The sequence below is a fragment of the Prionailurus viverrinus genome, chromosome C2 (genome assembly GCF_022837055.1).
Source record: "Prionailurus viverrinus isolate Anna chromosome C2, UM_Priviv_1.0, whole genome shotgun sequence".
NCBI classification, from domain to species: Eukaryota; Metazoa; Chordata; class Mammalia; order Carnivora; family Felidae; genus Prionailurus; species Prionailurus viverrinus.
Window position 1 is genome coordinate 113,746,057 of NC_062569.1, and position 12,775 is coordinate 113,758,831.

At 36.3% G+C, this 12,775-nt stretch overlaps 1 protein-coding gene across 3 annotated transcripts in view; it reads right to left on the minus strand.

The window, feature by feature from the left end:
• CRYBG3 (crystallin beta-gamma domain containing 3) overlaps positions 1–12,775 on the minus strand; it is a 127,683-nt gene that overhangs the window by 32,563 nt on the left and 82,345 nt on the right. For all 3 annotated transcript variants that reach the window (XM_047876289.1, XM_047876287.1, XM_047876288.1), the window contains 3 exons: positions 6,133–6,275; positions 5,895–6,021; positions 4,975–5,007 (listed from right to left, as the gene is read on the minus strand). In XM_047876289.1, the coding sequence (XP_047732245.1) occupies positions 4,975–5,007; positions 5,895–6,021; positions 6,133–6,275 (303 nt within the window). The remainder of the gene's footprint in view (positions 1–4,974; positions 5,008–5,894; positions 6,022–6,132; positions 6,276–12,775) is intronic.

Here is a 12,775-nt window from a genome sequence, read left to right on the forward strand (position 1 = left end):
CTTAAATGTACAGCTTACTGTTTAATATATAAACACATTTCTACTTCAGTCCTTTTTGTCAAGAAAAATCCATGAAATCTCCAAGTTATTCCCTTCAGACCAGAAATACAATAATCTGCAACTCTAGTGGCCTTGAATCTATATAATAGGAAAGAAAAAGTTAATGAGCCCTATAAATATTTCAAAATACATGGGAACCTTGAAATAACACAGCCCACAGGTTCACCCTGCACTGACAGGCCCGCATTGTAGCTAAAAATGCATCATAATGAGCGCTGGGCAGCATTGTCCTTTTTCCTGCTCACGCTGTATCAAGAACAAGGCTTCTTTGAGCAGTTGATGTTTGCCTCCTTCATCTTCCCAAGAGCCCTCTTAGAGGCTGATGGCCTCTGAGTTCTGTGCAACTGTGTCTTGACTGTCTTCTTCTGCTCTGACATCAAAGACCAGAGAAAACCAGGGAGGTGGGGGAACGGATTCCCCTGGACCATCCGTGGCTTGCACAACATAACTTCCTATCGTGAAACCAGTCTGCATTTGGAGCATTAAAACACCAGCTACTCCCTGCCTTAAGGAAGTTTCTATCATGATCCTTCTAGTGGATACAGAGGGTAGTAAGAAAAATGAAGTCCGGAACGAGACAGACCTGTGCAACAATTTCTCATGTAAGCACAATTTTATGTGTCCGGGGAAACTGCCGGTAATTTCCTTGATAAGAACACACATTTGGTTAGTTTATACGCTACATGTTTTAACTTAAAGGCTTATAAAAACATTAGATTGAGAAGTATAACACAATTTAACTTCCAAAAATGTATAGTGATTTTTTCTATATGCAAGTATTATCTTAATTCATGATAAGAGTTGGAAAAGCCACATGCAAACAGAGGTCACGGCTGTCTTGTTCACTGTGCAAATACCCAGTTTTTATACTGCTGAGCTTAAGATTTATACTTCAGTTTATCACCATGAAGCCATAAAATCCCAGACAAGTGACAGTGCAAGGTAAACATATTTCAGATGGTCTATGTTGTAGCCAACTCTAGTGTTTAATCTGTCTTCATAAGCAGAAGCATTAATTAAAATACATAGACACACACACTTGCCATCAAGTACCTTTTTGATTCGATGGGTTAGAATGTTCTTTGCCCAAACAAACAAAAAAAAAGCAGGCTTAATGCCAATCTGAGCTTATTTTATTTTTACTCTCAAAATAAGATGTCATATGGTTCACCCAAAATTTGTCCAGCCCCAGAAAAGTAATGCCTCACTCTGATGACCTTATGAATGCCTCAACAGAACATTCTCATGATAATGTTCTGAGATTGGTCCATACAGAAACCAATTCTGTGATTATTAATTATAATTAAATTGTGGTTTCTACTCTTAGTGAAATTAAATAACAGGACCTTGGTAAAATTAAGTCCTAGGAAAAGCCAGGTGGATAAATCACTATTTTGGTTTCCTTTCTAGATAAATGGAGAATGTACAAAGTAACTCAGGATGCTTAGAATCAAGGCAAAAATATAAACAAGAGATGAGTTTATTTCAAACAAACCTGTGCCATTTAGGTATGGCTCAATCCCTACCAGCCTCCCAAATGGAACTGTATGGATGCAAACAAAACAAAACAAAACAAAACAAAACAAAACAAAACAAAACAAAACAAAAAAAAAAACACATACCACAGTTTTGCAATGCAAACTGCCTTTTCACACACATTATCATACCTCTTTAGAACTACTCTATCAGACAGAAACTATCACTACTTTATGAACTTTTTGCAGAAATATTTTTTATTATGTACTTTTCATTTGTGATATATGTGAATAAATGTAATAGGTCTTTAATATGACAAACTAAGAACTCAAAATTTTAACTATTGACCAAACACATAAGTTGTGCTCAATTTATTTCACACTATCAGAATAAATTTTTCATTGTAACTTCATTTATTCCAATGCTAAAACAATTTTTATGAGAAACTTTTATCCTACCTAAATAAGACTTTGTGCAGCCTTTTGGACTTCCTTTACACAAACATGTTCATTATTAAACAAAGAACAGTCTTGTTTCTATTTGTTTCTATTCTACTATTACATCACACTGTCTCCTACTGTCCTGTTGTACTCCTCACATCAAATGTTTACTACACAATAATTTTATTGCCCTGATTACTCGTAAAGGGTTTTCTTTACTTAGATAATTAGCTCTTCCTGAGTATTTCTAGTCTTTGGATTCTGTAAAAATTATCTGGTTGTAGCACCATGAAGAAGTGTTTTCCTCTGGTACCCTTGAATCTTACTAGCCTAAAGCTGTCACTTTCCTGTCCCCCATACAGGATAACAGTAACCCCAACTGTTAAAGATGCTGTGATCACTCTAAAATTCAATGTGGCCAAACTATCCAATACAAGAAAATATCTAGAGAGTTGCTTTTTCTCAGACAGAATCATATATAAAATGGAACAGAGGTTCAAAATTTAAAGAAATCAAAACTTCTACTAATAATATTTGCAAATGCACTTGAAAAAGATTCTAGGAAGAAAAAAAAGGTCCTCAGTTGTATCAAAGGGAATAACTGCTTAGAATTTCTAGAGAATGGTGCCTGACTATACCTCTTTGAAAGCTAAACTCACTTTTATAAGATTTAATCTAGTGAGATGTCTGATGTTCTGCTAAGACAAAGAGGTGATGAAATTATGAACATAATTCATATTCTGTTTTTATTTGGGGAAAAAAATGAAAAAATTAAATGCCAGTGGTATTATGAAGAACTATATAATGATGCTGTATATTTTGAGTTGGCAATTAGACTTAGTGATTGATCTTCAGCCATAGGTAAAATAATCTTCTGCATTAAAGGAGGTATTCTGGGTCTCAAATAAAACAGATCTCATCATAATATGGTAATACATCAGAACTAATATATTTATTAGAGGAACATTCATGATGTGTATTTATCTCTGTATACATACATATTCTGGCTTTTCCCTTCTTAGGTTGCTTGAGGTTCCCTTTAAAATCACCAGCACAAAAAAAGAAAAAAAAAATTCTTCTTTGACTTCAACTCTGAGATGTCATTTCCTTATTCCTCAGCAAAAATAACATCTGAAATAGTCAATATGACTATCACAGCTATTTGTGAAGAAGAAAATACTTTCTAGTTACTGAATGGAACCAGAGTGTCAGCCAAGATCCTTTCCCCTAAGTAAAAACAAGCAAAACATTCTGAAAATGTGGTCCAATAGAAATAATAAGAGCTTTGATACTGGGTAAACTAAGGAGGCTTTGTCTTCTTCACGTTACTAAATACTCAGCTATCATATACCTGTCAGAAACACTTATTTCACAAGGCTATGGCTGAGCCATATCCAGAAATATGAAGTGGGGCTCATTTCACTGGGCGTTTCCTGCTGCTTCCTTTCTCTTCAAGTTGGACTGGAAATACTATAAAGAAAATCCTCGGAGCAATCTGCTCCAAACAAGGAAGTCCATAAAAAAGAACAGGAATGTAGGAGGGAAAAACAGCACTTAAAAGAATGTGACTTTTATCTGCACTTAAAAACTTAGAAAATGTGCAGTTTGGAATTATCTCTGTTTAACTCTTTAACTACTCATGTTGATTCCTGTACAAGTGCTTTAAAAGTCTGCTGTTGGAGTTTTCAAAGATTCAAAATACAGATCTGGCAGGAAGTGTCTCTGAATCAACAACTCAATTATATTCAAAAAGGAAATGTTCCCAATAGGACTTGAACTAATCAGAAAATAAGAAAACCTGAAAACATACTGTGAACAGAAACATGGTTACAACGAAGTTGACCTGAAATACATAAACACTGGCAAGAACATGAAAAACATACACACTCAGAGAAAAAGACTTAGCTTCATCTAAAGCCAGCAAATGTCCAGTATTTAAGCTTAATCACTCAATTGGCTTCTTTTCTCAAATCTGTTATTTAAAGTGAGACAGAGGAAGGAAGCAACGTCTCTTATCCCCTCGCCCTTCTATGGATGTACTGATTATGCCACAGGTCTTACTCTGATGTAAAATCCTGAAAATGTGGTTTGAGTGGAGTCAGATACTAAAAAATGCCTATTTTGTTATTTCTAGCTGTGTGAAATGACACTTAAATTCCAAATCTTGGCTTTCTCATCAATAACTGGGATTAATTTTGACCTTACAGAGTTATCACAAGCACAAATTAAGCATAATTTGTAGCCCTCAATGGATCATAAACAAACGTTAGGCTCCAGAGTATTGTTCAATCCTTCAAACCATGAACACACTAGAAATAAACAAGCAGGGCTGCAACTTTGCTAGCACTTTTAGGAAATATGTGATTTAGGTTATTAGAAATACATTTACATTATAAGCATGCCAAGACAGCCATTTTTCCACGTTAAGTTTGCTCCTCCAAACACAGGATAACATACTGTGCTGAATAAGAATGTGACACTGAATGGGGGCACCTAGGTGGTTCAGTTGGTTAAAGCATCAGACTCTAGATTTCGGGTCAGGTCATGATCTCATGGTTTGTGAGATCCAGCCCTGTGTCAGGCTCTGTGCTTGCAGTGCCAGGGCCTGCTTGGGATTTCTCTCTCCCTCAATCTCTGCCCTTCCCTCATTTGACCATGTGTACATGCACACTCTCTCAAAATAAATATATAAACTTAAAAAATTATATATGACATTGAAAAATGAATGGGCAATAGGAAAAGAGTGGCAGAGATTCAAAATGACCCCAAAGAGGTCAGAGTTAAAGCTCTATGAGGAGAAACCAAAAGGAAATATGGTAAGTCCAGGCCAATGCAACCAGTAACGAAGAGGGACACTCTTCTGCCTGTGGGTACCAAGTACGATATAAACTGTCCTGTCATATAGACATACGAAATTTATCTGAGGGAAACAAAGAATTGAGATATTGAGACAAAGGGCACAAATGTTTTTAGTAAATAAAAAAATTTTCAAACATACCAAATGGGGAGGCTCATTTATTCCAAGTGGTTCCTGAAACATATATTAAAACATTTAAAAAATTGTAATCATATAATCTTATCTTTTCGAAAGTTTGAAAATACCATTTGAAAAATGAAAAAAAAAGTAATTTACTAGATTTCTTGAACTAGTTATGACCTTCAAATAACTGAATTATCTTGATTTTAGTACTCATTACTAATTTCTTTTGAGTAATGTAGCTGGGAAAAAATATGTGCCTCAATGTCCATCAAACAGAGTCTGAGCTTCCTGTCATTACCTTTCCCACCACTATTTCATGGGCACCCTTCTTGTTCTGTGTTGTTACACACAGAACACTCTTTCCTAACCACACTCTTTCCTAACTTCATGATTTTGTACATGAGATTATTCCCTCTTTGAGGACTGCTTTTTCTGCCCCACGTCATCGTGTGACTAAACTGCTTTTAACCCTAAAGATATCACTCAACACAACCTCTTCTTGAGAAGAGGCCTGCTGCCCAACTCCCAGGCTCTGAGTGCTCCTTCACAGGTTCCCCCGCACTGCCTACACACCTCACCTCCTCACTCATCACACTACAATCAGTCATCTATATATCAATCTCCTCAAAGAGACTGAGACCCATCAGGGCGATCCTATTCATCTTTTATCTCCAGTGATCAGTAGTGTCTGGCATATGAAGCACCAAATAAATACTGTTAAATGAATGAAGTGATCAAATTACAGGCATCTCATTGATGTGTTGATACCACCTACTATCAGCTCCCTAAAGAAGCTAAAGCAATTAATATGCTATTTCGTTTTCTCTGTATATTCACATAACATAATCCAGCAGTTTCATGTTTAAAAAGCCTGTTCTACATGTTCAGCTGTACACTGTTACATGCTCTAGAATTGGTTATGGTCATAGCTGACTCACCAGTTGGATAGGTCGTATGGACATGATTATATTATTTGATCCTCCCCAGTCAAAAAAGCATTTGTATTTTCCTTTCTCTAAAATGTACTGTTCTCCACAAAAGAACTTCTGCTGGTAGGCAACCCATCTAGCAGGAAAAAAAAGAAAAAGAACAGAGATGATACAGAATCGAGCAAACAAGCCAACAATTTTAAAACCAAAGAACCTCTCCAAGTTCTCAGAATGGGAGAAAACTTACACGCCACTTTTAACGTGAATGGATCTGGTTTCACTGCCAAAGCCAATTTCTTCCAAGTCAGAAATTTCCTGATTTGTAATGTCAATAAACTTCCCACTTTCTAGGTCAGATTCAAATAGTGTGATAGAGGATTCTATAAAATTCTAAAAAGAGGAAGAAGAAAGTTAAAGAGAGCATAAGGATTTTGTTCTATAGATTGTTGTACCTTTGCACAATTTTCATACTTGGGATTTCACACACATAACTCCAGGAAGAATTTTAAATGTGACTGGAAACAATTTTGATAGTTATTACTTTTAAAGCTTAAAGAAAAAAATAAATCCCAATTTACTTTAATCAGGAAATCAACATTGTTATATAAGTGGAAATTAATCAAGAGTTGGTAAATGGCTGGGACTTACAGGCTATTATATGTTACACTACTTATAAAGGAAACCAAAGTTTCACTTGTGCCTCAAAAGTGAAGCCACAACATGGAGCCAAGAGTAAATACAAAATGTACAGTGGGCATTTTGTGGGAGAGGATTTTATAAGCTTAAATGTAAAAGAAAAAATGAAATTTCCTTGACCATAGATTAAAAAAGTTAAAATGAGGGAAAAATTTTGAAGTTTTTATAGATAATATATTTACAACAAAAATATCAGAAAAATTTTAAGATCCAAATTGATAAATCCACGAAGGACACAGACAATTCACAAAAAAGATTGGCATTAAAAACAAATATGCAAAAGTCCAATTTCACCAGTAAAAATTAAGAAATTCAAATTAAAATCCTTAGATACAATTTTCATTTTTTAAAATAAGGAGGTTGTAAAAATCCAGTTTTATCTGGAAACATTCCTGGTAAAAAAAATAAATTGGATGGGGGCACTTGGGTGGCTCACTTGGTTACACATCTGACTTTGGCCCTGGTCATAATCTTGTTGTTCTTGAGGTCAAGCCCCACGTTGGGCTCTGTGCTGACAACTCAGAGCCTGGAGCCTGCTTCTGATTCTGTGTCTCCCTCTCTCTGCCCCTTACCTGCTTGTTCTCTGTTTCTCAAAAAATGAATAAATGTAAAAAATATACATATAAATTGGATAGCAATTTTAGAAAATTATTTATTTATTTATTTATTTATTTATTTATTTATTTATTTATTTATTTATGGAGCCTCTGGCACTTAATACTAAAAGAAACTATTTTCTGTAATATTTTTATTTATTAATTTATATATATAATTTATTGTCAAATTGGTTTCCATACAACACCCAGTGCTCATCCCAACAGGTGCCCTACTCAATGCCCATCACCCACTTTCCCCTCTCCCCCACACCCCGTCAACCCTCAGTTTGTTCTCAGTATTCAAGTGTCTCTTATCATTTGCCTCCTTCCCTCTGTAACTTCTTTTTTTTCCCCTCTTCCCTTCCCCCTCGCCCTCGATTAAGTTTCTCAGGATCTACATAAGAGTGAAACAAATGGTATTTGTCTTTCTCTGCCTGACTTATTTCACTTAGCATAATACTCTCCACTTCCATCCACATTGCTACAAAAAGCCAGATTTCATTTTTTCTCATTGCCAAGTAGTATTCCATTGTACATATAAACCACATCTTCTTTATCCATTCGTCAGTTGATGGACATTTAGTTTCTTTCTATAATTTGGCTATTGTTGAAAGTGCTGCTATAAACATTGGGGTGCAAGTGCCCCTATGCATCAGCACTCCTGTATCCCTTGGGCAAATTCCTAGCAGTGCTATTGATGGGTCATAGGGTATTTCTATTTTTAATTTTTTGAGGAACCTCCACACCATTTTCCGGAGTGGCTGCACCAGTTTACATTCCCACCAACAATGCAAGAGGGTTCCCATTTCTCCATGTCCTCGCCAGCACCTATAGTATCCTGATTTGTTCATTTTAGCCACTCTGACTGGTGTGAGGTGGTAGCTGAGTGTGGTTTTGATTTATATTTCCCTCATGAGGAGTGATGTTGGGCTTCTTTTCAATGTGCCTGTTGGCCATCTGGATGTCTTCTTTAGAGAAGTGTCTATTAATGTTTTCTGCCCATTTCTTTACTGGATTATTTGTTTTTCAGGTGTGGAGTTTGGTAAGCTCTTTATAGATTTTGGACACTAGCCCTTTGTCCGATATGTCATTTGCAAATATCATTTCCCATTCTGTTGGTTGCCTTTTATTTTGTTGATTGTTTCCTTTGCTGTGCAGAAGCTTTTTATCTTGATGAGGTCCCAAGAGTTCATCTTTGCTTTTAATTCCCTTGCTTTTGGGGATGTGTCGAATAAGAAATCGCTGTGGCTGAGGTCAGAGAGGTTTTTTCCTGCTTTCTCCTCTAGGGTTTTGATGGTTTCCTGTCTCACATTCAGGTCCTTTATCCATTTTGAGTTTATTTTTGCGAATGGTGTGAGAAAGTGGTCTAGATTTAACCTTTTGCATGTTGCTGTCCAGTTCTCCCAGCACCATTTGTTGAAGAGACTGTCTTTTTTCCATTGGATATTCTTTCCTGCTTTGTCAAAGATTAGTTGGCCATACGTTTGTGGGTCTAGTTCTGGGGTTTCTATTCTATTCCATTGTTCTATGTGTCTGTTTTTGTGCCAATACCATGCTGTCTTAATTATTACAGCTTTCTAGTAGAAGCTAAAGTGTGGGGTTGTGATGCCTCCCGTTTTGGTCTTCTTCTTCAATATTACTTTGGCTATTCGGGGTCTTTTGTGGTTCCATACAAATTTTAGGATTGCTTGTTCTAGCTTCGAGAAGAATGCTGGTGCAATTTTGATTGGGATTGCATTAAATGTGTAGATTGCTTTGGGAAGTGTTAACATTTTAACAATACTTATCCTTCCAATCCATGAGCACGGAATGTTTTTCCATTTCTTTGTATCTTCTTCAGTTTCCTTCATAAGCTTTCTATAGTTTTTAGCATACAGATCTTTTACATCTTCGGTTAGGTTTATTCCGAGATCTTTTATGATCCTTGGTGCAATTGTGAATGGGATCAGTTCCTTTATTTGTCTTTCTGTTGCTTCATTATTAGTTTATAAGAATGCAACTGATTTCTGTACATTAATTTTGTATCCTGTGATTTTATTGAATTCCTGTATCAGCTCTAGCAGACTTTTGGGGGAGTCTGTCGGGTTTTCCATGTATAGTATCATGTCATCTGCAAAAAGGGAAAGCTTGACTTCATCTTTGCCAATTTTGATGCCTCTGATTTCTTTTTGTTGTCTGATTGCTGATGCTAGAACTTCCAACACTATGTTAAACAACAGCGGTGAGAGTGGACATCCCTGTCGTGTTCCTGACCTCAGGGGGAAAGCTCTCAGTTTTTCCCCACTGAGGATGATAATTAGCTGTGGGCTTTTCATAAATGGCTTTTCGATGTTTCAGTATGTTCCTTCTATCTTGACTCTCTCGAGGGTCTTTATTAGGAAAGGATGCTGTATTTTGTCAAATGCTTTCTGCATCAATTGACAGGATCATATGGTTCTTATCTTTTCTTTTATTAATGTGATGTATCACATTGACTGATTTGCCAATGATGAACCAGCCCTGCAGCCCAGGAATGAATCCCACTTGATCATGGTAAATAATTCTTTTTATATCCTATTGAATTCAATATGCTAGTATCTTATTGAAAATTTTTGCATCCACATTCATCAGGGATATTGGCCTATAGTGCTCTTTTATTGCTGGGTCTCTGTCTGGTTTGGGAATCAAAGTAATGCTGGCTTCATAGAATGAGTCTGGAAGTTTTCCTTCCCTTTCTATTTTTTGGAACAGCTTGAGAAGGCTAGGTATTATCTCTGCTTTAAACGTCTGGTAGTATTCCCCAGGGAAGCCATCTAGTCCTGGACTCTTATTTGTTGGGAAATTTTTGATAACTGATTCAATTTCTCGCTGGTTATGGGTATGTTCAAGTTTTCTATTTCTTCCTGTTTGAGTTTTGGAAGTGTGTGGGTGTTTAGGAATTTGTCCATCTCTTTCAGGTTGTCCAGTCTGTTGGCATATAATTTTTCATAGTATTCCCTGATAATTGCTTGTATTTCTGATGGATTGGTTGTAATTATTCCATTTTCATTCATGATTTTATCTATTTGGGTCCTCTCCCTCTTCTGAGAAGCCTGGCTAGAGGTTTATCAATTTTATTTTTTCAAGAAGCCAACTGTTGATTTCACTTATCTGCTCTGTTTTTTTAGATTCTATATTATTTCTGCCATGATCTTTATTATTTCTCTTCTTCTGCTGGGTTTGGGGTGTCTTTGCTGTTCTGCTTCTAGTTCCTTTAGATGTGCTGTTAGATTTTGTATTTGGAATTTTTCTTGTTTCTTATAGGCCTGGATTGCAGTGTATTTTCCTCTCAGAACTGCCTTCTCTGCATCCCAAAGCATTTGGATTTTTGTATTTTCATTCAAGTCCATCTGATCCAATGTATCATTTGGGGCCCTTGTTTCTTTATTGATTCTCTGTCTAGATGATCTATCCATTGCTGTAAGTGGAGTAGTAAAGTCCCCTGCAATTGCCACATTCTTATCAATAAGGTTGCTTATGTTTGTGATTGTTTTATATATTTGGTGGTACCGAATTCGGTGCATAGACATTTATAACTGTTAGCTTTTTCTGATGGATAGACCCCATAATTTTTATATAATGCCCTTCTTCATCTCTTGTTACAGCCTTTAAATTAATGTCTAGGTTGTCTGATATAAGTATGGTTACTCCAGCTTTCTTTTAACTTCTAGTAGCATGATAGATAGTTCTCCACCCCCTCACTTTCAATCTGAAGGTGTCCTCAGGTCTAAAATGAGTCTCTTGTAGACAGAAAATAGATGGGTCTTGTTTTTTATACATTCTGATACCCTATGTCTTTTGGTTGGAGCATTTAGTCCATTTACATTCAGTGTTATTATTGAAAGATATGGGTTTAGAGTCATTGTGATATCTGTAGGTTTCATGCTTGTAGTGGTGTCTCTGGTACTTTGTGGTCCTTGCAACATTTCACTCACAGAATCCCCCTTAGGATCTCTTGTAGGGCTAGTCTAGTGGTGATGAATTCCTTCAGTTTTTGTTTGTTTGGGAAAACCTTTATCTGTCCTTCTATTCTGTCCTTCTATTCTGAATGACAGACTTGCTGGGTAAAGGATTCTTGGTTGCATTTTTTTTTCTGTTCATCACATTGAAGATTTCCTGCCATTCCTTTCTGCCCTACCAAGTTTCAGTAAATAGGTCTGCTACTATCCTCATGTGTCTACCTTTGTATGTTAAGGCCCTTTGATCCCTAGCTGCTTTCAGAATTCTTTCTTTATCCTTGTATTTTGCCAGTTTCACTATGATATATCATGCAGAAGATCGATTCAAGTTACGTCTGAAGGGAGTTCTTTGTACCTCTTGGATTTCAATGCCTGTTTCCTTTCCTAGATCAGTGAAGTTCTCAGCTATGATTTGTTCAAGTATACCTTCAGCCCCCTTCTCTCTCTCTACTTCTGGAATTCCTATGATACGGATATTGTTCCATTTGATTGCATCACTTAGTTCTCTCGAATTCTAATTCTCCCCTCATACTCCTGGATTTTTTAATCTTTTTCTCAGCTTCCTCTTTTTCCATAATTTTATCTTTTACTTCACCTGTTCTCCCCTCTGCCTCTTCAATCCACTCTGTGGCTGCTTCCATTTTATTTTCCATCTCATTTATAACATTTTTTAATTCATCATGACTATTTTTTAGTCCCTTGATCTCTGTAGCAATAGATTCTCTGCTGTCTCTATGCTTTTTTCAACCCAGCAATTAATTTTATGACTATTATTCTAAATTCTTGTTCAGTTATATTGGTTAAATAGGTTTTGATCAATTCGTTAGCTGTTGCTACTTCTTGGGATTTGTTTTGAGGAGAATTCTTGCGTTTCATCATTTTGGCTAGTTTTCTGTCCCTTATGCATTTTAAAAGCTTGTTGTGGTCTTTGCACCTGCGAGCACTGCTATATTAAAAGAGGGTCATACACTGTCCAGGGCCTGTCCCTTCAGGAGTTGTTTTTTCGGAGATTGTTACTTGCTCTCTGTTGTTGTGTTTGGTTATTTTATTACCCTACTCGTAGTGATATTTTCGATCCTCCACTAGGTGTGCTTTGATTTGTTCCTTGGAGTAGCCCTATCTTCTTTCAAGCTTCCCCATTTTCTTCCTACTAGATTCAGTCTCTTTTCCTCCTAGGCTCTGGTGTTCATAGTCTTTTGGCTTCTGCACTTGTTTGTTGGCAAGTCACGGAAGTACGGATCCTCCTACTTCTCTGCCATGTTGGCCGAGACCCTAAAAACCTTGGTGAAGAAAACCACGATGTAATGGTGGCATGACCGGAAGTTGAAAATAATTTACAAATACATTTTAGAAGAGTGATATTGTTTAACTCTCTGATATTTTTGGTAAAATTCTTTTTTTTAGCTAGCAAAAGTTTCCTAAAACTAAATGATGGGGAATTTATATTCAAAGATGAATTTTTTTTTTTGTGATACCAAAAAGTTGTAAATACTGCAAATACCCAAACGACGCATAAGCATAAATCTATACATCTACCTACCACCTGATGCATTATACTTACTACTGGCCAAGAGCTTTATGTGTTTTATTTCCAAAAGAGCTACCACATGAGATTATATTA